The sequence below is a fragment of the Gambusia affinis genome, linkage group LG11 (genome assembly GCF_019740435.1).
Source record: "Gambusia affinis linkage group LG11, SWU_Gaff_1.0, whole genome shotgun sequence".
Classification (NCBI taxonomy): domain Eukaryota; kingdom Metazoa; phylum Chordata; class Actinopteri; order Cyprinodontiformes; family Poeciliidae; genus Gambusia; species Gambusia affinis.
This window is the reverse complement of record NC_057878.1, coordinates 1,976,203-2,003,930: the sequence shown is the minus strand read 5'-3', so window position 1 is coordinate 2,003,930 and position 27,728 is coordinate 1,976,203. Positions and strand designations below refer to the sequence as shown.

The 27,728-nt window shown below is 40.1% G+C and overlaps 1 protein-coding gene across 2 annotated transcripts in view; it reads right to left on the bottom strand.

Annotated features, from left to right (window-relative positions):
- The window catches only part of LOC122839488 (diacylglycerol kinase beta), a 103,718-nt gene that overhangs the window by 53,018 nt on the left and 22,972 nt on the right, over positions 1–27,728 (bottom strand). The window contains exons 4-19 of one of the 2 annotated variants that reach the window (XM_044131078.1): positions 25,638–25,714; positions 22,075–22,095; positions 21,508–21,658; positions 17,715–17,783; positions 15,640–15,864; positions 14,907–15,059; positions 13,338–13,387; positions 12,945–13,019; positions 11,497–11,616; positions 11,079–11,196; positions 10,590–10,678; positions 9,271–9,387; positions 7,036–7,134; positions 5,728–5,838; positions 5,577–5,650; positions 2,290–2,364 (exon numbers count right to left, since the gene is read on the bottom strand). In XM_044131078.1, the coding sequence (XP_043987013.1) occupies positions 2,290–2,364; positions 5,577–5,650; positions 5,728–5,838; positions 7,036–7,134; positions 9,271–9,387; positions 10,590–10,678; positions 11,079–11,196; positions 11,497–11,616; positions 12,945–13,019; positions 13,338–13,387; positions 14,907–15,059; positions 15,640–15,864; positions 17,715–17,783; positions 21,508–21,658; positions 22,075–22,095; positions 25,638–25,714 (1,624 nt within the window). The remainder of the gene's footprint in view (positions 1–2,289; positions 2,365–5,576; positions 5,651–5,727; positions 5,839–7,035; positions 7,135–9,270; positions 9,388–10,589; positions 10,679–11,078; positions 11,197–11,496; positions 11,617–12,944; positions 13,020–13,337; positions 13,388–14,906; positions 15,060–15,639; positions 15,865–17,714; positions 17,784–21,507; positions 21,659–22,074; positions 22,096–25,637; positions 25,715–27,728) is intronic. The other variant, XM_044131079.1, reaches the window with a different exon arrangement.

The window sequence follows — 27,728 nt, the reverse complement described above, 5'->3', positions numbered from 1 at the left end:
CTCAGGAGTTTCCAAACTACCCTGACAGGATGAGCTCCTTATGATGAGTCTGTTATCCAACTGATCCCCTTGGTTCAGATTTAATGTCCAACTGGTCGTATTTAAGGATTTACATAAAAAGCTTAATTTTGTGTGTGTTCATGTGTTGCTGTTCCTGCTGCCTGAGTGTTATGTAAGGCAAACAGCGCTCCCTATAGGCCATGCAGTGAACTTAGAGCAAAGCAGAGCGGAGGAGACGGTTAAATCAAAATGAGCTCCATAACATCCATTCGGGTGAAAAGATTTTTTTGAACTTTGCTTACAAAGATTTTATAATCAATAATCCCAGATGCATTGGCATTTATGTTTTCAGATCTGTGTGGTTTTTATTTCTGTTTCATTTATTGTTCTTGATCATTGTGTTTAATTTTGGATATTTCAAATGTTTTCCAGGTCCAGGTGAAGTATTCTTTACTAAACTAAAGGTCTTTGAGAAGGCAAACTTGCATTATTGTGCCATTAGCAATTTATTACTTGAAAATGGTCTCAAGAACAACAATGTTATCGTTTATCGCATCAACTTACTGTATTTTGACCGGCCTATCCAGAAAGCTATTAATCCCAGATGCATTAGCATCAACAAAAATCTAAACGGATTTCATGAGCATTAAAATAATGACTGAGTACAGAAAGCTAACTGCACTCCTAAAACAAATCACTGAGAATTAGCCAACTCTCACCTCAGAGTCTGCTGAGCCTGTTGCTAGGGAACCCATGGTAACAGTTGTGGAGGGTTGAGCTGGTGATGGGTTGGCGCTCTCTGTCACAGCACAGCTCATTTCCATTTCTATGTGTTCCAGAGCACCACTTCCACTTAACCCTCGTACAGTAACAACAGCTAGAGAGCGGCCAGTAAGACAGAATGCATGGCAGGACAAACAGACCAGCTCTACAGACAATGACAGAGACTCCAGGGTAAAGCTGCAGCTTAGCACTGAATTCTACACTGTTAACTTGTAATTCACGTCTGATTGGCCAAATTTCAGCTTCACCAGCAACACCTACATTCACAATTTTATTTTTTTTTATATTATTGGCCAATTTTGTTTAGCATTCTTGGCTTGTGATCAGAGGCTGAGCAAAACCATTTCAAGGCCCACAAATGGCCCCCACACCATACTTTGGACACCCTTGCGCTAGTGATGTTGAACTTTTGTAGAACGTTTTGATGTTAAATGGAATCTTGCCGTTTCATCCAGCTGAGCATTGAGCCAGGCCTTTCCTCACGCTAAGATCATTTTTACCCAGATCTTGGCTCCGCTAGTTGATTTCATCTAACAATAAGCCTATATTCATATAAAAATTAACTAATGACGACAGATGAAATTACCTTTTTATGTCTTTTCAGTGACCACAAAACAATACATTTCTTACATCAGATTAACTATAATTCTCTTGACCTGCGGTGACATTTCACTCAGAATCTTCCAATAACTGATCAGAGTAGCACAGCCCTCATGTCTGATGACACATGTGTCATTCCAGCACTTTCTCCTGGGGAGCTGCGTGCGTCACCGGGTCGTTCTTCATACACGAGGCTCCAGAGGGCAGTAGCTCTGCTCGTCGTGACTGACTGAGACGCCCTTAAGGTGAAGCATTTACAGCCTCTCTGTCACGCGGAGCAGCACCAGAATTCATTTTAAAGTACGCCGTGTGCTCAGCTCTCACATATGCACACGTCTCTATGTGCACTAAGAGGTAAAAACAATCCGACGGCGGTAACGGGGCGTTCCACTTCAACCTACTGCAGATTAGTCTGACCTGACAGAGCGAGGAGGGAACAGGACTGTAGATTCAGCACTTCACCTCCTAAATCTGCTTCAACACAAAATATCACCTTCAGCTGAAAGAGTTTTGCTTCTTTTGTCCACTACTAATTGTTAGAAAGCTGACCTTATTTATTTCCTGATTTGCTGAACCACAAGGCAAACAAACTCAGTTCCTTCAACAGCTTTGAGTTATAAACAAAGGTTTACAATGGTGCATTAAGGCCATTGTGGATGGAAAAAGGAAAAAGTAAATTTCAGCCAAAAAACTAATTTATCATCAGATTCATCTCAGACACTTGCTCGAAAAAAATGTCTGAAATTTCTGAATTTCAAAAGTTTAAAGTTTTTTTCTAGAAAACTTCTGAGATTATTCACAAATTTACTCCCCCCTTTTTTTTCTATCTCCAATGGTCTTAATACGGCGTAGTAAACGTACACCAGCAATAAACAGACCATGTAAAGTCGACTGCAGCAGACTCACCCGTTCGTGGGGCCTCCGTGCTCCAGTGTGTAAACCTGTCTGGGGTTTAGCAGGTACCTGAACTTTCTGAGGACACTAGAGGAAAACCACAACACCAAGGAACATGGATTAAGACTTTGATATACAAATATTAGCTCAGATGTAAATGACTGGGTTAATATTCAATTACAGGAAGCTGGTTCGGTGCATTGTGTCAATTGTTGGATGTGCAACATTTTGTTGCCATCAGATGCTGCAGTAAATTTACTGTAGACTTAATGATGAAGTGAACATAAATATTAATACGTTCATAGCTTAGCAGAGGTGGATAGTAACTTACTATCCACCTAAGTAACATTTACTTAGTTATGTTTACCTGAGTAATGTTTTGGGAAATTTTTTTTTTATTTTTAGTAGTAATTGCAGTTGTAGGTTTTACTTTTACTCGAGTTATATTATTATGAAGTATCACTCGTCTTACTTCATTAAAACTTCTGAACTCTCTACCCACTATGAGTAACTTTATTGAATAAAGAGCATGTTTGTTTCAATCTAAAGTGCATCTGACCCAGACTCAAATCTACAGCTTTTGTTCAAGTGAGACTCCTTGTTTCCACACCAGCTTTGTTGCTCTAAGGTTGTTTTCTGTGTGCCGAGCCGTTCGTTCCATTTGCAGATCAATAAAACACAGTAAACATGACATAATGTCACTGGAGGGACACTACTCTGTTTCTAGTTAGTTTCACAAGTTTCATTTAGAAAAAAGAAAGAATTTGGAACCTTTTTCTGCCTGAATTTATTTTACTGTTACTTTGTATGTGAATTATTTCATCAACAGTCCCTAAAAGAACAGAATTTGTGCACTAAAGTAAATTTTTCTCCATCTGATGACATCTACAGTTACTCTGTACTTAAGTAGCCATTTTACAAAATACATTTTTACTATTTCCTGAATAACTTCTTGGACAACTACTTTTTACTTTCATTTGAGTAAAAGTACATTGAAGTAGTACCACTCTCACTTAAGTCCTTGCCACTCTAGTTTGTGTTTTTCTGTTTCTCTCCAGATAAATGAAGCCCAGCAGGTTGTTCAATATGCCAACCATTTATCACTCCTGCTGAATCACTGCACTGGACTGTAATTAAAGTCAGTTCATTAATTAGGTGCCATTCATTCGGGTTCTGGAAGGTGAACTTTGACCTCTCCTCTCAGGTATTCTGCAGCCTCTGACAGGTTTTCTGCCAGGAAAACTATTATGACTAAAACTGCCATTATTTATTATGGTCGGCTCCCCATGACAAATGATTCAGTCTGTTGCTCGGTAGTTTTCTTTTTGAGATTTTCTGTTCATTTTTTCCCTCTAAAGGGCAACCACTTATTTAAATGTCATGAAAATTTCACAGATAAAAATAGAACAACTGTTGTCCTGGTAAATCTCTTTTTTACTCTTATTTGCCCATTGATAGACAATAATTGACTTTCTCATTGTACAGTAAGAAAAAGTCTGTTGCCGGGGCAACACGCCTGCTGGAAAGAAAAGCAGCAGGTTCTGATTGGTCATGATTGCTGGGAGCTATGTGGCAAATGAGGCGAGAATAAAAGCCTTTATTTCCAGCACTCCACCTTTAAATGGCGGCATTCAGAGCCGCAGCAGGGAGGAGCGGCTGCGACGCGGTCTGGGAGGAAAACCTTTGATGTGACCTTGTAGCTCACAGGTTCACGACCTTTGTGGACCAAGACACGCCGACATCAATCCATCTGAGGCACAAGCAATGGCAAACTTAGCAAGTGAAACAAAACAGCTAACAGTAGCTGGAAGGTCTAACGTGTAACCTGTTAGATCATTTTTTAAAATGTTGTTAAAGTGAAACATCAGCTGGGCTTGATTTCACCTCTGAAAATGCTTTTTAAAGGCACAAGTTGCTCTCCTTCTCATAGCCATGTGCGGCAGCAACAGAGACATGTAAAACCGCCGTGAGCGTCTTAGCCCTCATGTTGCGTTTAAAGACAGCGCGGAAAAACACGTTACGACATGTTAATAATAGATTCAATAGTTGTAAGGGCTGAAAAAAGTCAGAGGAAAAGAGGGCACAGATACGGGAAATGAGGGAGATGCTACTGTATCAAATCAAGATAGGAAGAATAGAAAGTTGGCCACTCTGAGGTAAAAATAAAATATTTAAATAAAGCTTCCAGTCCAGGGGTGGGGGGCACAGCTGACTCTGTGGGTGGGCAATGCCCCCCCAGTGCCCACCCATGCCACAGGGCCTGCACAAGTCCCTCCTCCACAAAGAATACACACACGCACACACACAATTCAACTAAATGATGTTCAAAACTCGAATCCCATCAAATTTCAAACCAATTAGTCACACTTCCCTAGAAACGGTAACCATTATCTAGCCTCTCTCTGTCAGGACGTGTGCTGCCTCTGACATTCTGCATATTTCACATGTTAAAATGTGTTGTCATGTTCTACCTTAATCTGATCTCACTGTATATAAAAACACAGAACACTCTGTGTCAATACCACTACAAGCCAAGTTGACCAAGTGGATTTGTTAGGAGCTTTTGTCGTTTATTTATGATACATATTTTTCTTTCATTGTCATTGTGTGGTGGAATTAGGTTTTTAATAAAAGAAATTTTTATTCATTTAAATGTATTTATTAAATATATTATCTATTATTACAAAAGTATTATTTATTGTTATTCTTTATTTTACGCTACAGGATCTTTTTTTTTTTTTTGTCAAATTAGCCAAATTTTGTTGATTATAATTTATTTGTAATAGTAGTAATAGAAATGGAAAAACATCCAACATTAAACTTATCAAGTATTTATGATCTAGTTTCTAGTGCAAATATCTTAGTACACATCAAATAAAGCAAAACTAGCTGACAATTAACTTTTCAGCAAGATACAGGACATTGTTTAAAGCCAATAATTTCTTAATAAAGATAAAAAGTATTCGTTCAATTGGCAGATTAATTTCACTTACAACATGGAAAACATGTCTTGTTATGGGTTCAGTAATCTGCCAGTGCAACAAATGCTTTTTCATCCATATTAAGGAATTATTGGCTTGAAACAATCTCCTGTATCGCCCTGAAAAGTTGCTTGCAAGTTAGTTTGGTCTTATTTCAGATGTAATTAGATATTTGCACTAGAAACTAGACAAAGATGACTTGGTAAGATTTTGTGTTTTTGTGGTGAAGTACTTCATATATGCACTGTGCCAGTGGTCACCAATAAACTGACATGTTACATTTGGAAACATGGCCGCCGGTGATGAGGCCAAACTCACCGCTCCCCCTGCCTCCCTCCACTCTTAGGGTTGACCAGGACCAGGAGGGGGTGTGTTCCTGGGGGAGGGGTGATCTGCAAGCAGGAAACACACAGTCTGCTGTTTAACCTGCTACCTGCCAACCGCTGCACACCCGTGTGAAGATGAGTACCTGCAGTGCCTGTCTGTCTCCATGAGGGAACTTAAATGTCTTGCTGGTGTCGTCAGGGCTGGCGTTGGGAGTGGGGTCGCTCTCCCGGCGCTTCACCGTGGAATAATGATCCTGTGGAGAACAGAAGATAGTAAATGGGTCAGCAGGTGCCCGAGTCTTGATATAAGGCATGAAATCTCCAACGATGAGATAAACAGCATGCATATAATCAATGTGTCGTTGTTGGAGGGAATGGAGGAGGTTTGACGGCAGAGTCCAGATAGAGCGTCAACAGCCAGCGTGAAATGACAGGCAGGTGGTCACAAGTTTCATCCTGAGATGTTTGAGGAAAGTTGTGATGACTGCAGCTGTTTAATGCTGCCGAGACGTCACTCACCGCTGAACGGACTGGCACAGAACATACTGCTGATTTTATTTTCTATGACTTTGTTCCCGTTGGTTTGTATGAACGTACTGAAAGGCCACACTGGTCTAAAGTATGAGAGAAGTTTGATACTCTGAACGGAAAAAAAATGGTTTTTGAACCAATTTTAAAGAAATACTCTAATTTGCTACAACTAATTGGATTTTCCTTAACCTGTGACTGATTAGATTTTTAATCAGATCAGAGTTATACTGGGAAGAAAGTCCTGCAGGAGTTTGGAGTGTCTCCTCACACTCTCCTGTTTTCTCTACACTGAAAAAAGAAAACAGGAGATTTAAACTTTAAAAATTAAGTTCATTTGTAACAAGTAGCCAATCAAGCTTTTACAAGTAAATATAAGCTCATTAAGTTGCCATGTTAAACAGATGTAAATAAATTTAATCTGACCAACTTGATCACATGTAACGAACTGACCCTTTATTTTTTTAAGTTGGAGCTCAGATCTCTTTCTTCAGTGTATCGTCTGAGTTTTGCACTCTTAGTATTTTCTGTCCCATATTTGTTCTCTGTTATTGATGCTTTTTGGTAAACAATATGACCTGAATTGTGAATTAGTCACCACAGAACAAAATTGCAAATTTAGTTTTACAGCGCCCCTGCTGGAGAGAATATGAAACAGTCACATTATTCTTGGCTGTTTGTAGTTTTTTTTTTTGTTGTTTTGGGTTTTTTTAGACTTCTGGACTTGAGTTCAGATTTATTTTATTTATTTTTTTAACATGAGGAAACCAGAATCTTCCCCTGAATAAACACATGTTCATATTTTATCAAATAAAACCTACACTTTTTAATAGACTGACTGTATTTTACTATGTTTGGCTCTGGAGCAATAATTAAAGTTTTTCTAGCCCTACTTTCATGATATACAGCGGAACGGTTCTCACCAGCACCGCAGGACAGATGTATGATGGCAGCAGGATGTGGTCCTTCATGATCCCTCCGTCACACTCAGGCTTCACATGGGACGCACACTTGTTATGGTACTGCAGTGGACAGGAGAAGGAGAACCATAAGGACTGTAGGCGTCTTCCATCTGACACTCTGTCAGAGTGACAGCATGGCTGCTCGGTTTATCGGCCACGGAGGGTCGATGAAAACGCTGTGCGCACCCTGCTTAAGCAGAGGCAGGTGTTTGGTTTGCTTGGTCTAAACTTTTACATCACATCACGGACAACAGTGTCACCTAGTGGGACAAGGATGCAATGACACATATGAAACACGAAGGTAAAGTTACAAAAAAAGATCGAGCAGCTCTGAACAACTTTAGCTCTTATTTTGTAAGTTAGAAAGCTTCCTGTTGTGCATGTGGTTTAATGATGGCTTTTAATCCTGTAATGTAGTAATAATAAGTGGGGAATCGGAGGGTTTTTTATTTTATTTTTTATGCTTGTTTTAGACATAGCTAAATAAAGTCAATTTATTTGCTGAAAATGAGGATGAGCTCAATGACTCTGGTATGACCCTAGCCTGTCTATATTTCTGAAAATAGCTCATAAACTGAGCTCTTCAGAATTTACTGCCACTGTTACATCATCCAGCTCTACATCCTGGTGGAGCCTCGGCCCTGCCCTCTCCTCAAGTGGACTCTCCTCTCAGCACTAAATTCTCTTCAGCAGTTTTATAGTTTAATTAATGTACAAATGGGCTAAGAATACTCTGCCAGTACTAGTTAAGCAGACTCCTCATTATCTTCATTTTAATTATTAGGTAATATTGGTACGGTAACCACCACATTAGTGAAGTTTTTCTCATGAAACCAACAAGTTTAAATATGAATTTGAACCATGGCTAAGTGAACGCCAGAAGTAGTGCTGTTTGCTACCAACCATACAGGACACACAGAAGAAGAAAGACCAAAAATCTTCAAAAACTATGGAAACCCAGGCATGACCATAAGGACTTCTCTCCATTTTTTTGTTTTTATTATGTAAAATACAGAAACAAATTCTAGATTAAAATGTCGTGGTTTGCGTTTTTTTGATTTTTTTTTCAATTGAAGGGGAGTATTAAAAAAATGTGATGTGCAAAATTTTATTAATTATATTTTGTATTTTTGACTAAAAATTTATCCTTTGGGGCATGCTCCGGTGGCGTAGAGGTTATTGCGCCCCACGTTTGGAGGCCTTCAGTCCTCAACGCGGCCATCGCGGGTTCGATTCCCGGACCTGATGACACTTGCCACATGTCTTCCCCCCTCTCCTGTCAGCCTACTATGATAAAAGGGACACTAGAGCCCACAAAAAGGACCCCCTGGTGGGGAACAAAAAAAAATTCATCCTTATCGATAGCAAACTATATATATATATATATATATTTATTTATTTTTTCTCTGACATAAACTGAAAACAACCAATACCTGTTGTATTACTTTCTGTATTATACAGTATTTCTTAAGATGTACTCTGTATTTCTTATGAAAGAAATACAGATGGCGGTAGTTGGTGTAATAATACTTGCTATAAGAACCGTGAGATAAAGGTATATTCATATGTTAGAATGACCTAGTCAAAGTTTAGACTGTCCTGTGTGTGCCTCTGGGTCTTCTTTTGTTGTCGTTGTATCAGTCTTCAGATTGTTTGGTCTGCTCTGGATTCTCAGAACCAAACATGGAGAAACATTGTTCAGTTTTTGCGCTCCTCTAATCTGAAACAATATTCCAGAAAACTGCAAAACTGCTGAAACAGAGTTCCTCTAATCAAAGACTAAAACCCCATTTGTTTAGAGCCGTCTTTGATTACGGTAATAAAAAACATAATAAAAGAATCACCTGTGTTTCGAGCTTTACTTTTCCACTGCAATGTAATCATTTTTACTCATGTGTTGTTTTACTTGCCTTGTAATCATGTGAGGCAGTTTGTTTGAGGTGGTAGCATAATAAAGTACAATATTGTTAAAGGTGGATAACTCATTTTCTGTTCTCTAAATAAGCAGTTTTGCTTTTGGTATTACACACATACCTTTAATGATTATGATGCTCCAACATTTCCGCAAATTTCTGTTACATTGCATCTGTAGTTGCTTCTACTTGCCTCTTGGGGGCAGTGGTCATGCTCCTGTTTATCTAATTAGAGTGAAGTGTGGCGACTTGTGGTTCAAGTGCGAGATGCTGGGCGACTCACCGTGGCCTGACACCAGACGCAGTGCAGGCCCGTCAGGGACTGGTAGCCCTTGATGCTCCTGTAACAGCGATCACACTTCAACGGAGAGTTCCCCTCTATCCAAACATGATTCATAACCTGGAGGGGAGCAGAGACAGTCACATGTTGACTCATTACTTCATCACAAATTTTAGGATTTCAGGACTCACTGCATTTTGGAACCATGTGGCATCAAACGATTTTACGTATGGAAAGCAAGTTGATATTACCAGAACCAAATGAGGAGAAGCGGCATTTAGCATCTATGCACCAAAAATCTGGAACAAACTTCCAGAAAACTGTAAAACAGCTGAAACACTGACTTCCTTTAAATCTCAACTAAAAACCCACTTGTTTAGAGTTGTATTTGAAATGTAATCAATTGCAAATTTATTGATGGAATCTGACTTGATGTTGTGTTTTTATTGTTGATTCTATGTTGCATTGTGTTTTTGTGTTTGATTTGATGTAAAGCACTTTGAAATGCCTTGCTGCTGAAATGTGCTATACAAATAAAGTTTGATTCGATTTTTGATTTGATTATACACTTTCAATAAATCCAAATGGTCCTGTCATTTAACTTGAAAATACTACTATAATTACCCATCTGATGATGAGGACATACAATCTAATGATCAGGGTGTTTTGTTCCATAGAGGATCCCAAACCATTTTTAGCTAATCTGTAGCTAGACTGACCCTGCAGCTGTCCAGAACTTTTTTCACAATCTAATCATTAAAGGTCTTCCCAAAAGACAGTACCACTGCACATTTCAAACCTCCATTTACAGCTTTATGACCTTTACAAACACACACCACTTGAAGAGACCTTGTTCTTTGGCAATGCCCACTTTTATTAGCCTGGCGAAAACATTCAATATTTGAAAGTGTGGCCAACACAGATTGAATGGATTCATTCACTTCCTCTGCTGCTATTACCAAACTACAACCTCAATAGATTATAATTTCATTATTGTTCACAGCTTCTCCTTCTGTCCACTGATTGGCCTAGTAGAAATTCTACTGGGGGAATCCAAGGCAATGGGAGAAATCCCAGATGGAGGACTGAAAGGAGATAAGAATCAAGGGGAATTGCATAGGAAGGCAGTGGCCAGACCACACTGACATAGATTCAGCTACTGGGTTTGCTATCAACCACAAGTGATAGCATACCTGATGAACTTAATGTCCCAAGGTGATTCAGAAACATCTGAGACCCAGGACCTTGAGAAACAGCAGGTCAGAGTTCATGGTTCTTGAACCATCAGAACAAACTTATTCTTACGTTGTGTTTGCACTTACAGTGGTGTGTTTGCGTGACTTGGCGTAGGTGCTGATGCAGGAGGCGATGTCTTTGGACACACAGCGTTCGTGCACCGTGTACTTGCATGCTGCAGGACGACAGGAAGCTGCTGCATTAACCAGGGATCGCTCTTCACAAACACAGATACAACATGGCTGGGAGGTAATTTCATTTACAGCTGACCACATTAGCAAGACAGTAAGTGAGTGCATGCATTCATAGGCCCTAGGGGCACAGCCAAGGAAACTCAATAATGAAAATACACATAATCACATTGCTGATCCTTCTCTAATGATGGTTGCAAGGACGCATAATTGAAAGCAACAGCAAGTCAAAAGCATTTAGGCACGAAGCATAAAATACTTTGAATTATGCTGGCTGCAGGAAGTGAAGGAGATAAAGATGGAGGAGGAGATAAAGAGAGGAAGAAGATAAGAGGCAGCGGGAGACGCAGACGGACAGTGATGGGGAGAGAGAGAGAGGCTCACAGGAGCAGCAGAGGCCCTGCTTGCGGACGCCCAGCAGCATGGCCTGGCAGAGGTTACAGAAGGCTGGTTTGTTGAAGTGCTTCAGACGCCAAACATGCTGCCCGTCCTCCTGCACGTTCTGCCGTATCACAACAGAACACAGAATCATTTCAGCTCCTTCTCCAGCCATTCAATGTATCATGTAATATCTGGTCGAGATGAACAGAGACTCTAAAACCAACAGGATCCAAGGCATCACTTCAACATTTTCTTCTCATTTTGCGGAGCACAAATCTGGAAGAGTTGACGCTAATAAAACAGTTGACTCATTTTAGAAGTTTTACATTCCAGATGGCAAATGGCCGACAATGAAGATAAATTTGTTGTAAATGTTGTATTGTTTTATGTCTATTTATTGAAATGTGACAGCAAAACCTACTGCGTCCATGCCCAGCAGGACCAGTAAAGGGATGGTGGTGAGGCCTCCTCTAATCCACTCCTCCAGTGTGACCGTCCCGTCATGGTTAAGGTCGATCTCCTGCATCATCTCCTTCAGTATCTGAAACAAGCAACATAAATCCACTTATTTTAATTGGTTAAAGTCAGCTTTGTATTTCACTAATGCACCCCAAAATTCTCTGGAGTTAGTTTAAATGAATGTTAGCGAAACCTTGACCACAGTCAAGTTGTATTCACTCATCTTTTTCAATTAGATGCAATGTTAGGATTTACAGTGAAGCATTATGATCTCTGGAGGCTGATGGGATTTGATGGAGATGGATGAGACTGAGGGGGCAACACTGGAGGAAAGTCTAACAGAGGCTGCAGAAAACCTGGGGCTGGTGTGGAGATGAATCTTCCATCGGGGCATACTGCCAGAGCTACAACGGTTTGAATCCCAAAGTACTCGTGTTAGAGCAGCCTAGACAAAGTCCAGACAAGAAAAGAACTAAAAACTGATAGTCACAAATGTTGTCTATCCAATCTGACAGTCTGAGGTGTTGTGAAAGGAGAAGGGAAAACCGTTCTGTTCCTAAAGCTGGAGTAGCTAACTAAATAAACAATATGTTTTTACACTATATTAAAACCGTCACCATGTTGTTACACTATACAGATAATCTGTGAAAGAAACAAAACTGTTTCGGTGGCCAGGCTAACTAGCCTTAGCATTCATGCCTGCCGTTGGAAACTAGCTGTAGCATAGCAGAGAGAGATGGGGAGGGTATGAGCAGCTCGTACACAAGCATGATTGGCAGCGCTTCCTCCTGGCTCTGATTGGTTGTTTCTAGCAGAGCGATGCGTTTCTGCAGGTGGCTGTATGACGGCAGGGAGGAGACAGAGGAGCTCCATTTTTTTCAGATTATCTGTCTCATGTTATAATGTTAGGATAGTGACCATTTTAACAACTTTACAAAAAACAAACAAACCATTGTTTATGAAAGTAACGTACTGGGACTTTAAGGCAGTTTTCTTTCAAAATCATTCTAAAAGTGCAGAGCAGAGTGCAGGCTAGCTAATATTAGCTTTGACAGGAGCAGATTCTGCACAATAAGCATATAAACCTCTGAATTCAGCAGCAGTAATGATGAATATCTGAAACAACTTCCTGTCAACACCAGACATCATTGAACTGGCAATGATATTTAAGAAGCAGGAACGTAACATTTGCTGCTTTTCAGTTTTAAAAGGAAATTAGATTGTGTTATACATGTCACTATTAATTGCTTGCATTAATATCATGATATTAGTGCAACAAATCATGATATTTTACTATCAAAAGGCTCATGTGGGCCTAGACCTTCTTGTAATGCATCAACTGATGCTTCTGCTGGTATTCAGAAACAAACAGAGCCTGGTCCTGTTGCAGTGAAGTGTGTGTTTACTGACCGGCCGCAGCTCTGTTGAGTCCCACTCCAGATACTCGGCCACATGGACCATCTGATTGATGATGTGGTCCAGCTCCTGGACAAACAAAAACACATGAAAACCTGCACCTTCACCCTCGTCTCCATGTTTCAGTGCGGACGCCGCCACCGCTGGGATCGTTTAATTGCAGTGTGCAACATTTTCCTCCGTTTATGTGATCGCTTCAGCAAGCGGCGCGCATTAAACCAGCCAGATCCATTGAGAAAGATCTTATGTAAACATTCAGAGTTCACATGGTGTTCAGGCTTCTATTCCTGGAGCTGCAGGGTGCTCGGGGCAGACACACACACACACACACACACACACACACCCCAGACACAGAGCAGAAGGACAGTGACAAGATTATCCACTCACTGTGCTGTCCAGGAGCCCGTTGCCGTCTGTGTCGTACAGTCGAAACATGACTGGGGGAAAACGAGAACAGAGACCCGTTAGAAACCGGAGCTTTCTCCTTTGGACTCTGAAGATGTGGAAAGTGCCGCTTCTCCAGCAGGTCCCAGGGAGGCTAGCTAATATTAGCTTTTACAGGAGCACATTCTGCACAATAAGCATATAAACCTCTGAATTCAGCAGCAATAGTGATGAATATCTGAAACAACTTCCTGTCAACACCAGACATCATTGGACTTCATCATTGAGCAGAGATTAGCTCCGTCACACGGCCTCAGACAGAGGTCAGTCGGGTTCAGGAGGGCTTAAGCAAGTCAGCGACCGGCCCCAGGAGGACGACGTTAGCTGAGGCTCCAGGGAGGAAGGAGCTGAGCTTCATACGTCTGATTATACTGAAAAATCAGTTATTACTGCCTTAAACGAAGCCCAGAAACACCCAAACAATGGACAAACAAAACCACAGGTTTAACAACACAGGGGAAAGATAACATTAATACATGACAATAAAAGATTTTTTTGCTGCTTGAATGTAAATCTAACATCTATCTGTCTGTCCGTCCGATTTCTGTTGGTTTGACTGTTTTCAAACAAATCCAACTTTATTTCTGTGGAGAGAAACTCTTAAAACAGAATCTTTTTTCTCCTATTATGACTGACAAAATTAGAATCGTAATAGTATTAACAAAAAGCCTAAATCCTGTTGAGAATACAAACAGATCCAGTCAAACACATTTGAAGATAAATCACTGAAGCGCTCCACATCCCCAGAACCAGAACCAGACATGGAGAAGCAGCATTCAGCTTCTATGTACCACAAATCTGGAACAAACTTCCAGAAAACTGCAAAACAGCCAAAACACTGAGTTCCTTTAAACCTAGACTAAAACCCAGCTGTTTAGAGCTACTTTTAAACCATAATAAATGAAACATTGACCAACATATTTGATGTGTATTGCTGATTTTGATGATGTCACTCATCAAAATGTAACATTTGTTACTGGTTTTCCCAGTTGTTGACTGTGTGGTGTTTTTCATGACTTTGTATTTTTGTGTTTTAGGCTGTTAAACACTTTGAACTGCCTTATTGCTGAACAGTGCTTTACAAATAAACATGATTGAACTTGACTTATTGTACGCTTAATATATCCTCTATTTAATAATCATCTGTCCACTTTACTTGGCACTGACAGAAGCCCTAAAATATTACAACTCACATGATTTAGGTCTATGACTTTTATATAAAAGATAATGTTTACAAAACCTTTTTTCCAAAAAGAAAGCATAGAAAAATCTTTGGGCCCTCTCCAAACCTGGGACCCTGGGCTACTTTTTAAAGTCTGGCTCCCTTCTCAGATGTGAGCTGCATCTCTTCATCAAGAGCTCCTGATGACCACAGCTCATCGCTGAGCTGTGGTCAGCGATGAGCTGGAGTGTGTGACTGCAAGGCCAACAGAATCAGTGACAGGACAGTGTTCCCTGCATAGAACAGAATTTTGTTGGTGTGTTTTAGATAGCAAGAGAAGTGCCACTTACACTCCAGCTTGTCCTCTGGCCTTCCCCTTTCCAGCAGTGAAAGGTAGCAGACGATGTCCTTAAGAAAGACCACCTGAGGGGACGTCAGTGGGGAGTCTTTCTGAGGCGGCGGGCTCTTCCGCAGGGAAACCTGCTTCTCAGAGTTGCTCTTCTCTGTTGGCGCACAACACAAACCTTCAAACTACTTACGGCATTCATCACTGTCTGCGCTGCGATGCGGCCCCTCTGCTTCAATTAATGAGGCGCATAGTGAGAGAGCAGCAGTAAATTACACATTCAGGCATTAGTGTGGCAGCTTTAGAAGAGGTGCGAGTTCTGCATAGCGTAGAGACTAAACAGAGCTGTGGAGAGTGGGCCGACAAGACACTATTCACAGGACTGGAAGGGGCATCATTGCGCAGAGATTAGCTGAGACTGTCAAGTTAGTCAGTTGCTATTTTATGATGTTAAGAAGTGACATATAGTTTATGAAATTATTCCTGCAAAGAATTTTGTTGTCATCCGCAGTTTTATGTAAATGCAAAGCTACGGATGCAGAGATGGAAGCCATTCCATTGCACCCTCTCAGAAAATTTGGCAAAAAATGACACAGGTCATTATGTTAATAAGGTGACAATATTAAGAATAAATTAAGAATAGAATGTCTCTCAGGTTCCTGTGTGTTAAGGCAGGGTAGCTAACTGTTTTATGCTACATTTTCAGACTAAAGGAAGCACCTTGTTGTCATGCTCACCTGACTGGAGTTTAGGGGATCCAGCAGTTTTGGAAGAACCATCTTTGGGGTTCAGGGCGTTGCTGGAGGTGGCTAAAGGTTTGACCTGTGTGCCTGGTGATTGATGGGGCCCCCCTGTACTTGAGTGCTGTGAGGAGGACGTAGTGGCTCCAGAGCCCGCTGAGCTCTTCGTAGTGAAGTGGTCCGCAAGGCCCATCGCAGACAGGATGCTCTTCCCGTTCATCCCTGATTAGGTCAGTCATAAGAGTAAATATAAAAGAGGTCAGGCTTCAGGAGAGGAGGTTAGCTCTGAGGAGTAAAAACTAACATTGAACTTCACAACAGCAGCTAGAAAAATAAAATGAAAGAAGTCGGGGCTGGGAGGGGGTGGGATTCAGGTTAAAGACTGAATGATGACCAGAGAACCTGCACAGCATCACTGTTACACCGCCACCCACTGACCCACAGACAGAATGTAGTGCCTTGCAAAAGTATTCATAGTCCGTTCTCCATTCCCTCACATTGCTACGACAAATTTCTTTGGATATGATGATGGACCACTTTTCCTTCCTCTGCTATATTTTCTCCTACTACTTTACAATTCTGCATAATCTGCCATTTGATTTCTCAAAGTGCTTTTCCGTTCCTTTCACAAGCATTTACACATGGCCTGTGACCCCTTCCTCTGGCGGGGCCCATCTGTGGAGATATTGTTGCCAAAATGTCCAAAATGTTCATCGTCTCTTTCTATAGATTTCACTGCTGATTCAGACAAAATGCTTCACTGTTTCTGTCCAAGATAAAACTACTTTAGGAACATTTCTGTCATTAACTCTTAATTTTTTTTTTTTAAATAGAAAGTGCTCCTGGGTTACTGCATTAGTGTTTAATTTTTGTATGCGTGTGTGTGTGTGTGTGTGTGTGTGTGTGTGTCTGCTATCTGTCACAGGTGAGTGGAGCAAACTAAGTGACTAATGCAATCTGCTGGGTTCCTTCAAATCTTCAAATCTGACAAACAAACTGACGTTGACAGCATTGTATCATAACTAAGATCAAATTGCAATATATGTGCTGAATGTTCACTGAATGGATTTTATGTATGTAAATGTATTTCTTTTTTGGAATAAAATGCCTTGAAACATTTGTTTTTGTCCATTGGACAGTATATCAACATATGGAATTGAATTAAATACACAAAGAAGTGCATAATTGTGAAGTGGAAGGGAAATGTTAAATATTTTGTAAAATTTTCTATAAATAAAACATAAAAATTATGGCATATGTATGTTTTAAGACCAATTTAATCGAAGTGCATCCGATGCTTTTAGAAATCTTTAAAAGTCACATAATTAATTAAAAACGGAGTGCATCCGATCTGATCTCAGTAATGTTCAGTGAAGGTGTCAGAGGTTGTTTGTTACAGAACATTAGAGAACAAGCAGCATCTCTCATGTTCTGTAACCATTAGAACCAAGCAGCTGGTCAGGGAGGATGTTCTGGAGACGTTCAAAGCAGAGCTAGGCTCTAAACGATATCCCAGGCCCAGAACATCTCACAGAGTTCTGATCAATCCATCATCTCCATCACATGGAGAGAGAATCGACCAGCTGTGGATTGACCAGAACAAGGACATCCACCCAAACTGAGAAGAGAAGCAGCCAAGAGAACCTGTCGACATGACAACTATCAGTCCTGTAGATGGATTTAGGACTTCCTGGCTGTGATATTTGGTGTCTGGGATACAGACCATTCTCTGTTCAAAATAATAACAATACATATATATTTTTTTGCAGATGATGGCATCAACTCTTTGACCTTCATGAAAATGAAAACCCTTACGACTGCGCTGAACACACTCTGAATCTGTGGCAAAAAGATTTCTGTTCACAGCAAGGGCTTAGGTTTGGTCTAAGTTTTGGTGGGACCTTACAACTTACTGACCAAACCCCCCCACCCCCCGCACCGACCATTTTTGACCAGTGGTAACCTGGTTTGTATTCACACTAGCTTAACTTAATTTAAGACTAACACTTCAAATGCCATATTTACTGAGATAATTTCACAGTATATTACATATCTGAGAACTAACACCTCACCTGGAGCCCTGAAGCTCCAGCCACCTGTCCATCCTTCTGCTCTGCCCCTTGTTCTGTTGTCTGAGCATCCTATGTGAAAAAATATTACATAATTAACAGACCTATTCTACCTCACAGACACTCACTGGCCAATCTGTCCAAGTTTCTTCCATTCTGAAAAGAAGACCAGTGTCCAAATGAGCAGCTGATAGTCAAACCCCAAGAGGAAGCTCTACATGTGACTGACTCAGTGGGACTGAATCTGAAAACATGCCTCACGTTTTATGTGTCAAACATTTTGAAAACCGGGAAACATGTTTCTTCCATTTTACAATCATGCACTACTTTGTGTTGGTTTATCATGGAAAATGTATTGAAATGTTGTGAGGCTGTAACCCAACAACATGACAAACAATTCACTGGCTAGAAATACATTTGCAAGGCACTGTACCAAGAACTCACAAAAACACAACCAGAACACACAACCACCAAGGGAGCCAGCAGGACTCTTATCCTGTTAAGCCGGTGTCACCATGGCGACACAAGCCGGTGGCCTGTTGTGGTACCTGTAATGGGGGCACAGGCCACTTCAGTCTGAATAGAGATGCCTGCATCAATGGAACGGGCGTCTGTGGTCAGTCATTGATTCAAGGAAAGAAAAAAAAACAGCAGCAGATGTGACGAACAGCCAAGAAAGAGTGCAGGAGGTTCTAAAAGGCTGGGCTGAGCTCACCAAAATAAAAGACCCATTTTGGGCTGTTTTTTTGTTTTTTTCAAGGGCTGCTCAGCTGCCTCAAAGATGGATATTAAAAAGAACGTCATTATATGCTTTTTATGATCCTTTTAGATTCATTTTACTTGTAGTGGACAATGAGAAGGGAATTAAAAGGAGTTCAGGAGTTCAACAAAACAAAGGCAAAATATAAACACAAAAAACAGCAACAAAGAAAAATGTTTCCATATTAGGAAAAATAAAATAATGTGAAAACATGTCCATCCTTTTTTATGTGATCTAGAACCAATTCTATTTAAGAAGGAAAATATAATCTAGAAGATGACCAGCAGGTGTCAGCATTGACTCTGAGGTGTCTTCCTTTGAGAGCCTGAATAATAAGCCATACTGAAATCAGTTTCTAAAGTCCTTTCATGAGCCTAATAGCAGTGTGAACAGTCTGTCAGATCTGATGCCATGTTCACATGACTTCCTCTGAAGGGTTGGAGATCTTTCAGCTCCTACAGCAGCTCTGAAGTGGAGGGGCATTTAGAGCTATTGTTGAGTCTAAAACTGACATATTGTCACTTTCCTAAAACCATGACCTAATATATATATATATATATATATATATATATATATATATATATATATATATATATATATATATATATATATATATATGTGTGTGTATTTTTTTTTCTCAAAAAAGTGAGTTCCTTTGTGCCTAAGACAGCTTTTTAAAATAAGAGTGGTGAACCCTCTCTTCCCCAAAAAAATCACTTTTACCCAAAAAACTCATTTTAATGATAATATATACTTTGAGCTCCATATTTCTTTGTTTTGATCTGAAAAAATGACTTTAATCAACAAAACATTTTCTCAGTCCTTTCCTAACATGGTGTACGTGGACACTTTTAGTTCCAAATCACAGCGAGCACCAAAGCAAAGATTCATGTAAAGGCAGAGATTAGAATGGTCTGCTGCTACAGGATGTTCAGGAAACTTACTGAACAACAACAAAAAAAAAAAGGAAAAAAAGAAATGGCTTCCCTGCAATTTGGCCCTTCTGGGAAAACATGAAAGTATTCAAGCCAAATTTGGATCTTCAGATTTTGTGCTGGAAACGTCACATACAACCCTAACTACCACCCTAACTACCACCCTAACTACCACCCTAACTACCACCCTAACTACCACCCTAACACAGGGACGATGAGAGCCACGGATCTCACTTTTCAAAACATTTTCTGAACAGAACTAGTTTCTAATTCAGCAGTCCATCTGTGTCCTCAGCTGCTCTGCAGGGACCAGCAGACTGGAGCTCGGGCCCACGCAGCACCCATGTGGAAACGCAGAGCCAGACGGTTCACACAGAGCGCTGAGATGTCTGGCCTCATATGTGCTTCTGCCCCGGTCACTGCGGAGCCCGTGACTAATCCGGTTTTGGTGATAAAACTCACAGACATGGGTCACTGCTCATCCATAGTGCCTTGCAAAAGTATCTGAGCTTTTTCACATTTCGTCTTGTTACAACCACAAACGTCATGTGTTTTAGGGAATAGCTGTGGAAATGGAAGGAACATATCACATCAGCTGCATTTCTATTGACCACATAATTGTGCAAATCGGAATTATGAAACTACATCCAAGTGATCAACAACCAGATGTTGAAAGATGATAGTACAAATGGAAACTATCAAGATGTGACCATTCAATCAGAAAACCCTATGTGGCAAATGATGTGGTTGGGAGGAATTAATATCAGACATGAGGCAGAAAATCATGGTCTCCATGGTGAAAGAGGTGGTGGAAGCATCATGCTGTGAGGATAAACATGTTAACCGATGCAGAAGACATTCCTTTTCCCTCCACTTCCTTTCATGAAACCATGTTTCATATTCCTTCCGCTTCCCCAATATGCATTACTTGGTCAATCACATTAAAGCTTAAAGTCTGAGGGGTTTAAACATAAAATAGCACGTATCCATTTTTTGGGAAGCTATGAGGCAATGTAAGCCCAGTGACTAGAAGTAAGATAGACTCATTTCCAAATGAGGTTGACATGTAGATTCTGTGTTGAAATCAATGACACTGCAGCAGTTATGACTACAAAATTTCATGTAAAGACATGCTGTGTGGGAAGAAGAAAAGCTTTTGAGGATAAATTGAACTCATCAGGTTAGGAGGAATCTGGCAGCCCCAACTCTGAGTCAACATGCTGAGCTAGAAATTTATTAGGACTTCAGTTGGCTCTGTTCCCAAACAGGAGGGAATAATACTGCTTACTCAGCACCAATAGCTCCAGAGGTAATCTTACTGGAAACAAAGTCTCAATGCTTTACCCCAGACATACAACTAGTTACCAATATGGAGAGCTGAAACCTTAAGCCAAGCACTGCAAACACTTTCTGTACAATAAATAATTTGGGAACAGAAACTGTACACATTATTTAGACTATTTTCTTCTTTTGTCACACTTAGATGCTTCAGAACATCAGACACGTTTTAAAAGGCAAACATGATGTGCTCAATTGCAAAGTACAGTTCATTTTTACGTGTTATCTAAAGGAAGTCAGCCAGGTTCAATTATATGATTTTGTTCCTTGTATTAACCTCCTGTGGTTAATCAAGTCTTTGGCTTGATTCCTCTAGATTCTGATTACTGCCGGAACTGTAGAATCACAAAAATCCCATAAACAGAATGCGTCTGACTGCACGAAGTAGGCCAGAAGATCTTAAAAAGCAACACCAAATGTTGCTTTTCAAGATGAGAAACCAAATCATCGACATGTGTCAGTCTGAAAAAGATTCTAATGTTATTCTATGCATTGTAATGCACACATATATCTCAACAGATATCAATAGATCTCAAGTGGAGCTTTGTTAGAAGTTGTAATGCTCCACTGGTGAAAGTGAATCTGTTACGTTTCTCCTTGGCACTCAGACATCAACTCTAATTGTTACACTACTGGAAAGTTCGGGGTGCAAAGAAAAAGTCCTGCTCATGGTTTGCCTAGAAGTGTACACAAACACAGCATGGACACAGTATCAAGCTGGTTTCAGTGGTCGGACCTTAAGGCTACATAAACATCAGCGTACCCCGTACGCTGGTTCCTGCCTGAGGCTGGTCCGGAGAGCAGCGCCCCGTCTTGCTCTTGAAGGAGGTGAACAGATGCTGACACAGTTCCTCTGGAATGTTGTTCTCCAGGTAGATGTCCATGAAGAGCCGGAAGCCCTCATAGTCAATGGGCTGAAGGGGAACAGAGAAGGAGCAGACGTTAGCTGAATTCTTGGGAAGCTCACACCAAACCACATGAGGGAGAACATGTGGTGGAGATTTCACTTCAAGTTGTCGTCCTGTGATTGGTTTAGACACCTTGATGAGGTGAAAGTATGATTTAAGATTATTACTGTGAAAAAAACTGAAACAATAAAGAAATAATACAGACAGCAAAATGACATTTGAGTTGAGGTGCAGAACAATCTCCTGTCCAGGGGCATTAGGACAATAGAACCAAACTCAATGAATGCCCCCATGTACAGAGGCCTACTGCCCTGTGACAGGGGCTGGTGGGTAAGACAGGATTAGGTCATGTTAGTGGACAGGATGTGCATGCAGTCTACCCACACAAACACCACACAGCATGCAGAGAGCACTGGGCTTACTTGGTTCAGAACATCTTGCATCTGTTTAGCAGTGGAGAGCAGCAGGAAGGAGGGAGGGGAGTGAGGGAGGAGTGGGTAGAACAAGAGAAGGGAGTTAGCTACTTGGTGTGTGTGGACAGTTTTAGTGAAGATGCATGTGGTGCTGAGCATGCAGGAAAGGCCATCACACATAACACTCAGAAAACAGAGCAGCTTCATGCCACTTCCTTTGTATCTAGAATGGCTATGGCTGCTTCGGGGTGAAACATTCACTGTAATATGGCAAAAAAGAAATGACAGTCAGCTTTTTATGGTGGCAAAAACGCTGTAACAAAGCTTATGTTAGCATAAGCAGTCTGGGGTAACATTGGAACATATTTAGTATGAAAGTGGAAGGTTTTTAGATTTCTAAAATTCATTTTTAGATGTTACATATCTATCTAAATGTAGATATGTGTAACCAAGATTGAGAAATATGAAAAGACGTCTTTTGCAAATTGACAACGTATCCGTCTACCTCTCAGGTAGTGATGGTGTGTGTGGTGGTGATGGTGTGTGTGGTCATGGTGATGTTCTCATTCGTAAGGCTAGAAAAAAATGTTAGAGCCACAAAAATCATGACCAGCAAAGCATAAACTAAAACTTCAACTGTTTTCCAGTTGTGATGCTGTATTTTTAATAATTAAGACAAATAGACATTGTTTTTTAGGTCCAGAGCTAAATACCAAGAATTTGAGAGAGTGCTGGTAAATATGGCAATATATTAATACATGTGCTGCTACAATAAATGGAAGCAGGCCGGATATTAAGCTAAAGTGGTGAGAAACATTTAGGAAATGCTCTGACAACAAAACTAAAGATAAACTTCAGTTTTACACAAAAATGTCTGTACAATGACGCGATATTGAAGGTCATTTTGACTGCTGAAAAATAAACTACAGTGTGCAGTGAAAACTGTGGATAAATCATGCCACTAGTTTTGCAGTTTGGTATTCTAGATATTTAAAACAAATAACTGAATAACAAACAATTATCAATAATGAGTAATTATTGATATTGAAACAACTCTTATGAAACGTTCATGTCGTGACCAGTTTTACAGACTCATCATCCAGCCCGAGTTAAAAGCTTGGCTAAATCCTGTTGTGAACAGAAAAATGATCCCAAACAAATCAGTCCAGATCTCAGTTTGACCCCAAAGCTCCAGTGGGAGTTAAATGAACTTGTGAAAAGTTGGAAATGCCCCTTAACAATCAGCAACGGGGTGTACTTACTTTCCCTGTCACACAGTTCCCCTGATGAACATCAGGGGAACACTGTGTGTGGATTCCACTTGCATATAGTGGAATCTGTTGTGCATTTTCTATGCTTCAGGTTAAATTAAAACGACTTCAGAACCTGGTGATGTTCAGATCATTTGCATTATTTCTTTCCCATGTTTTCAGTGAAACATGACATGATGAGTAACCCTCATTTTTCCTTCTTGCTTTAATTTTACACACGTGTCTACTTACTTCTCTATTACATAAAAAGTTAGGATGCGCTGTAAGAGACACCTGTCACAGAAGGACACACAGTGGTGATGATGCTCCTCCTGCTGACCTGACCCCATGAGCTGCAGAGCTCTGCCAGCCGTTATTCATATCTCTGCTTTCTCCTTATTTGGTCAAGCAAACCAGGAGGCAGTAATGTGCTGTCCATCATGAAGAAGCACTGTGTGCTCAGAGAAATAACTCCAACATGCCACAGCAAACACACACACACACACACACACACCCACACACACATTTACAACTACCTTAGATGTCTCAGAATCTAAGTGTACCCAGATGCAATTGTGAAAATGTAGTCCCTCTGGAAAATATGTTTATGTCTGAGTCTAATCTTATCCGTGTGAGTGGACTTTTACACATGGCTGCCAGTCTGTAAATATTTCCCAGGGGGTCGCTACGACACATTTACATGCTTCATTTAATCTGTTTCATTTTGGCACAGATACACAGACCTTTTCGGTGTGAAAAAGTCAATGGGAGCAGTTAGAAGGCCTCTGTCATGTTTATGCATTGTTGAATGCAGTGTTGAATGATTATTTCAGTTCTTATGGAATGAACGTTAATGCAGATCAACCACGTCCTAAGTAAAAAAGTAATCACGCCCTAAACTTGCCGTGGGTCATCCAGCATTTGCACCAATTAGTAATGAAAATTAAGACAGTATCACACAGTTCAGTTGTGACATTCTAACTTGATCCATAACTCCTCTGTAAAATCACAAACTACACTTTCCCCAAAACGCCACATACATAGCTGCTCCCATTATAGCATTGTTGCTATAATGCCTGAATAAGACACCGATGTCTCCTCTGATTGGCTGACAGAAAATGAGCACTAGCACCGGCTGAATTATGAATATATGCCATGTAACTGTTTACATCTGTTGCTGCTGTAGTTTTGAATGACTTATCGCGAGAACATGCTTATTCATGTGTGGTTTTAATTTTATGTCTTATTTCATGGAAATATTGCAATTGTGAAATTGTGTTCCTTCAACATTAACAAAATATAACCAAAGGTTTACACACACTTGTAATGGAAACACAGCAAGTGTGGATGAATTGTGGTTCAATTATCTTATTTCTGCTACATGAAAAGATTTGTTTGAGGTTATACCAAATCATGTCAGTTGGACTTCAAATTGAATTTCCACTAGGATACTGTCGAAATTTAGTATCCTATTGAATAGGATACTAATTCAATAGTATTGAATTAGTTCTATTCAATACTATTGAATAGTATAGTATCCTAGTATAGCATAGGATACTATACTATCCAGTAGTATTCAATAGGATACTATTCTTTCTTTCTTTCTTTCTTTCAGTACTTCACTTTTTATCAGGGTTTGCGACCTGAACAATTTCTAATATGTCAGAAAATAAAACAAAGCAAACAGCAAAAGAGAAGAAAGTAACAGGTTCAGATTAAGACACAAGCAGGAGGGTTTTTTTGCAGCAGATTCAGACAGAGCAGATGTAAGAGTGTATTCCAGTTATCAGCAACTCCAGTCCTCGAAGGCCGGTTTTCTAAAACTTTTGGATGCTTTCCTGCTCCAAAACACTCAAATCAAAAATTTTCAGGACGCCGGCCCTCAAGTCCAGGAGCTGCAGACTGCAGGTTCATCCAGGTATCTTTCAACTCAAGCAGCTTCAATCTGTGAGACTAATGCATTGGAATAGGCCAGAGGTCAACGGATCAAAGGAACTATAATTTGATGATTGCTTTGGCTTGAGTCACCGTTAGGTCACCATATTTGCAGGCGTATGCACATACTGCACAGGATAAAACGTCTGTCTTATAAACTGAAAGTCTAAAAAAAAAAGTCTGACTCTAATGAGACAATAGTTTTTCCTCAGTATGATTTCCAGATGGAGTCCAGAACTGATCTGCTGACATCAACAGTTGCTTCTGAGGGTTCGTCTTCAACTGAAAATGGGATGGATGACTGAGCATTTTAATGAACTGCACCTCCTACAGTAAAATGGCTTTTTTGTGTGTCAGAACGAAGAAATGAACCAACAAGTTGTTCACCTGCGCTGGATTGTATTTGGAAAGAATTCCTCCTTCGTGGAACTCCACCAGAACATCCTTCAGCTTCTTTGTGGAGTCTGAGGATAAAAGCACAGAGAAACTAATTATTATTTGTCTCTTCACGGCAGAGGAGTGCTTATCATCTCAATGAGAGTGGTCTCTGAATAAAACTGAGTAAAGATGCATCCTCTTTAATAAGTCCCCTGATAAACAGGGACATCAGATGAGGCAAACTGCTGAGTCACCCCCTGGTTAGCCAGAGGGGACATTGTGTCCTTCACTTTTATATGCTAATCCTACAGTCACACACACAAACACACACAGCGTCTGTCCAGAACATTAACCATAATGACCTCCTCCTATGATCATGTGTCAAACAATTACAGAGCACAAACAGACCACCAACCACAGCAGCCTTTAGAACCAACTAGCTAACCAGAACTAGCTAAGTATCTTAGCTAGTTGACTGTCATTTTACATCTTGGAAGCCAAACCTGCCATTTCTGCCACCACCAGGGTGACAGAAATCTAAAACGTGGAACATCAGAGGAGCCTTTCTCTCCTCTCCTCATTCATGTGGGTAGCTGCAGCTGTTTAGCATTTTCAAAAACCTGAGATATAAAGACATGTTACCAGACCGGGGTATCTGGACTCTGCTGTCTCTGTGCTTTAATTCAGTCCTTCCTTCATTCATCAGGCAAAGACACAGAAATGATGTGGGTTTTTTTTGGTTGTTGTTTTCATCTTTTCAGAAAAACAGCCAGGGAGATTTGTAGCTTTGATTTCCTGGAATTAATAATAATATAAACAAAAACCCATTTGCAAATTTGAGGAGTTAAACATGCACATTTATTCCATTCCATTCATCCTGGCTGCAATAAGTACATTTTAAAAAAATGTTATTTTTTTAACATAATTATTAAAAGCGTTGATATATCACTACAGTGTGGTATGAGACAGAAATAAACCTTTTCCGGGTTCTCCCTGGGCTACCACTGCAAACTGCCATCAAAAACAGCCAATCAAAGCTAGGAGGGTCTTAGTGTTGTCAAAAATGGTACACAGAGAAAACATTTACCGTTCCAGGAAGCTAGTAATCCGCCATCGTCAGAGGCCCTGCTAACTAGCCTTAGCAAGGGAGAGTGAGTGAGTTGTGCATACACAACCTGATTGACAGCACTAAGATCCAGTTTTAACAAATATGTAAAAACACAAGTTACATTCTGCAGCTTATAAAATAAAATACAGTAAAATTGATTTCCATCAGAAACTACCTGGATAATAAACAATGGACAGAAGAAAGCCATTGTTGACTAAAAGTCATGAGACATCAGAGGTGGTAGAAGCTGTTCTGTTCAGATATCATCTGATTTTCTTTTTGTGACAGAATGTTTTAGTGTTACACTTTTCAGATTTTTAATTACAAATGTACGTAAGTATAATTTTTTTTGTCTCATTTTGTTTCAAAATCACTGTTGTGCTCTACTTTATTGTTGGTCTGTCACATAAAAATCCTAATAAAACACACTGACGTTTCTGGTTGTAACTGACAAGATGTGGAAAAGTTCAACCTGTATGAATTCTTCTCCAAGGCATCTAATCCAATATTTTTGTTCTCGCTAAATATATAACTTGTGCACAACAATGTAGTTCTTGAGCGGAAAGCTTGCGTGACTGTGTCTATCATCCAACAGCAGCACATGGACTGAAGCTGCTTTGACTAACAAATGTTGCAGACAGCAGAAAGCCACAAACTCATCCAGCAGGCTGATAAGCGGCGTCCTGAAACACGCTCCAATTCACAATACCTGGATGTAATCATGACCTGAAAGGGCTTAATTCAGATGTCAACACAGGTGCAGTAATCACATCCAATCAGAAAATCTGGGATTAGTGAAGGAAAGAAAAAAGTTTATTATTATTATTATTATTATTATTATTATTATTATTATTATTATTATTGGCACGGTAACTTTCAGGGCTGAGCATCAATTCAAACAGGTTTTTGTTTGTGTCAAACAGACACAAAAAAGCAGACATAAAATGACAACAATAAAGTAATGCTGAATAATAATAATAATAATAATAATA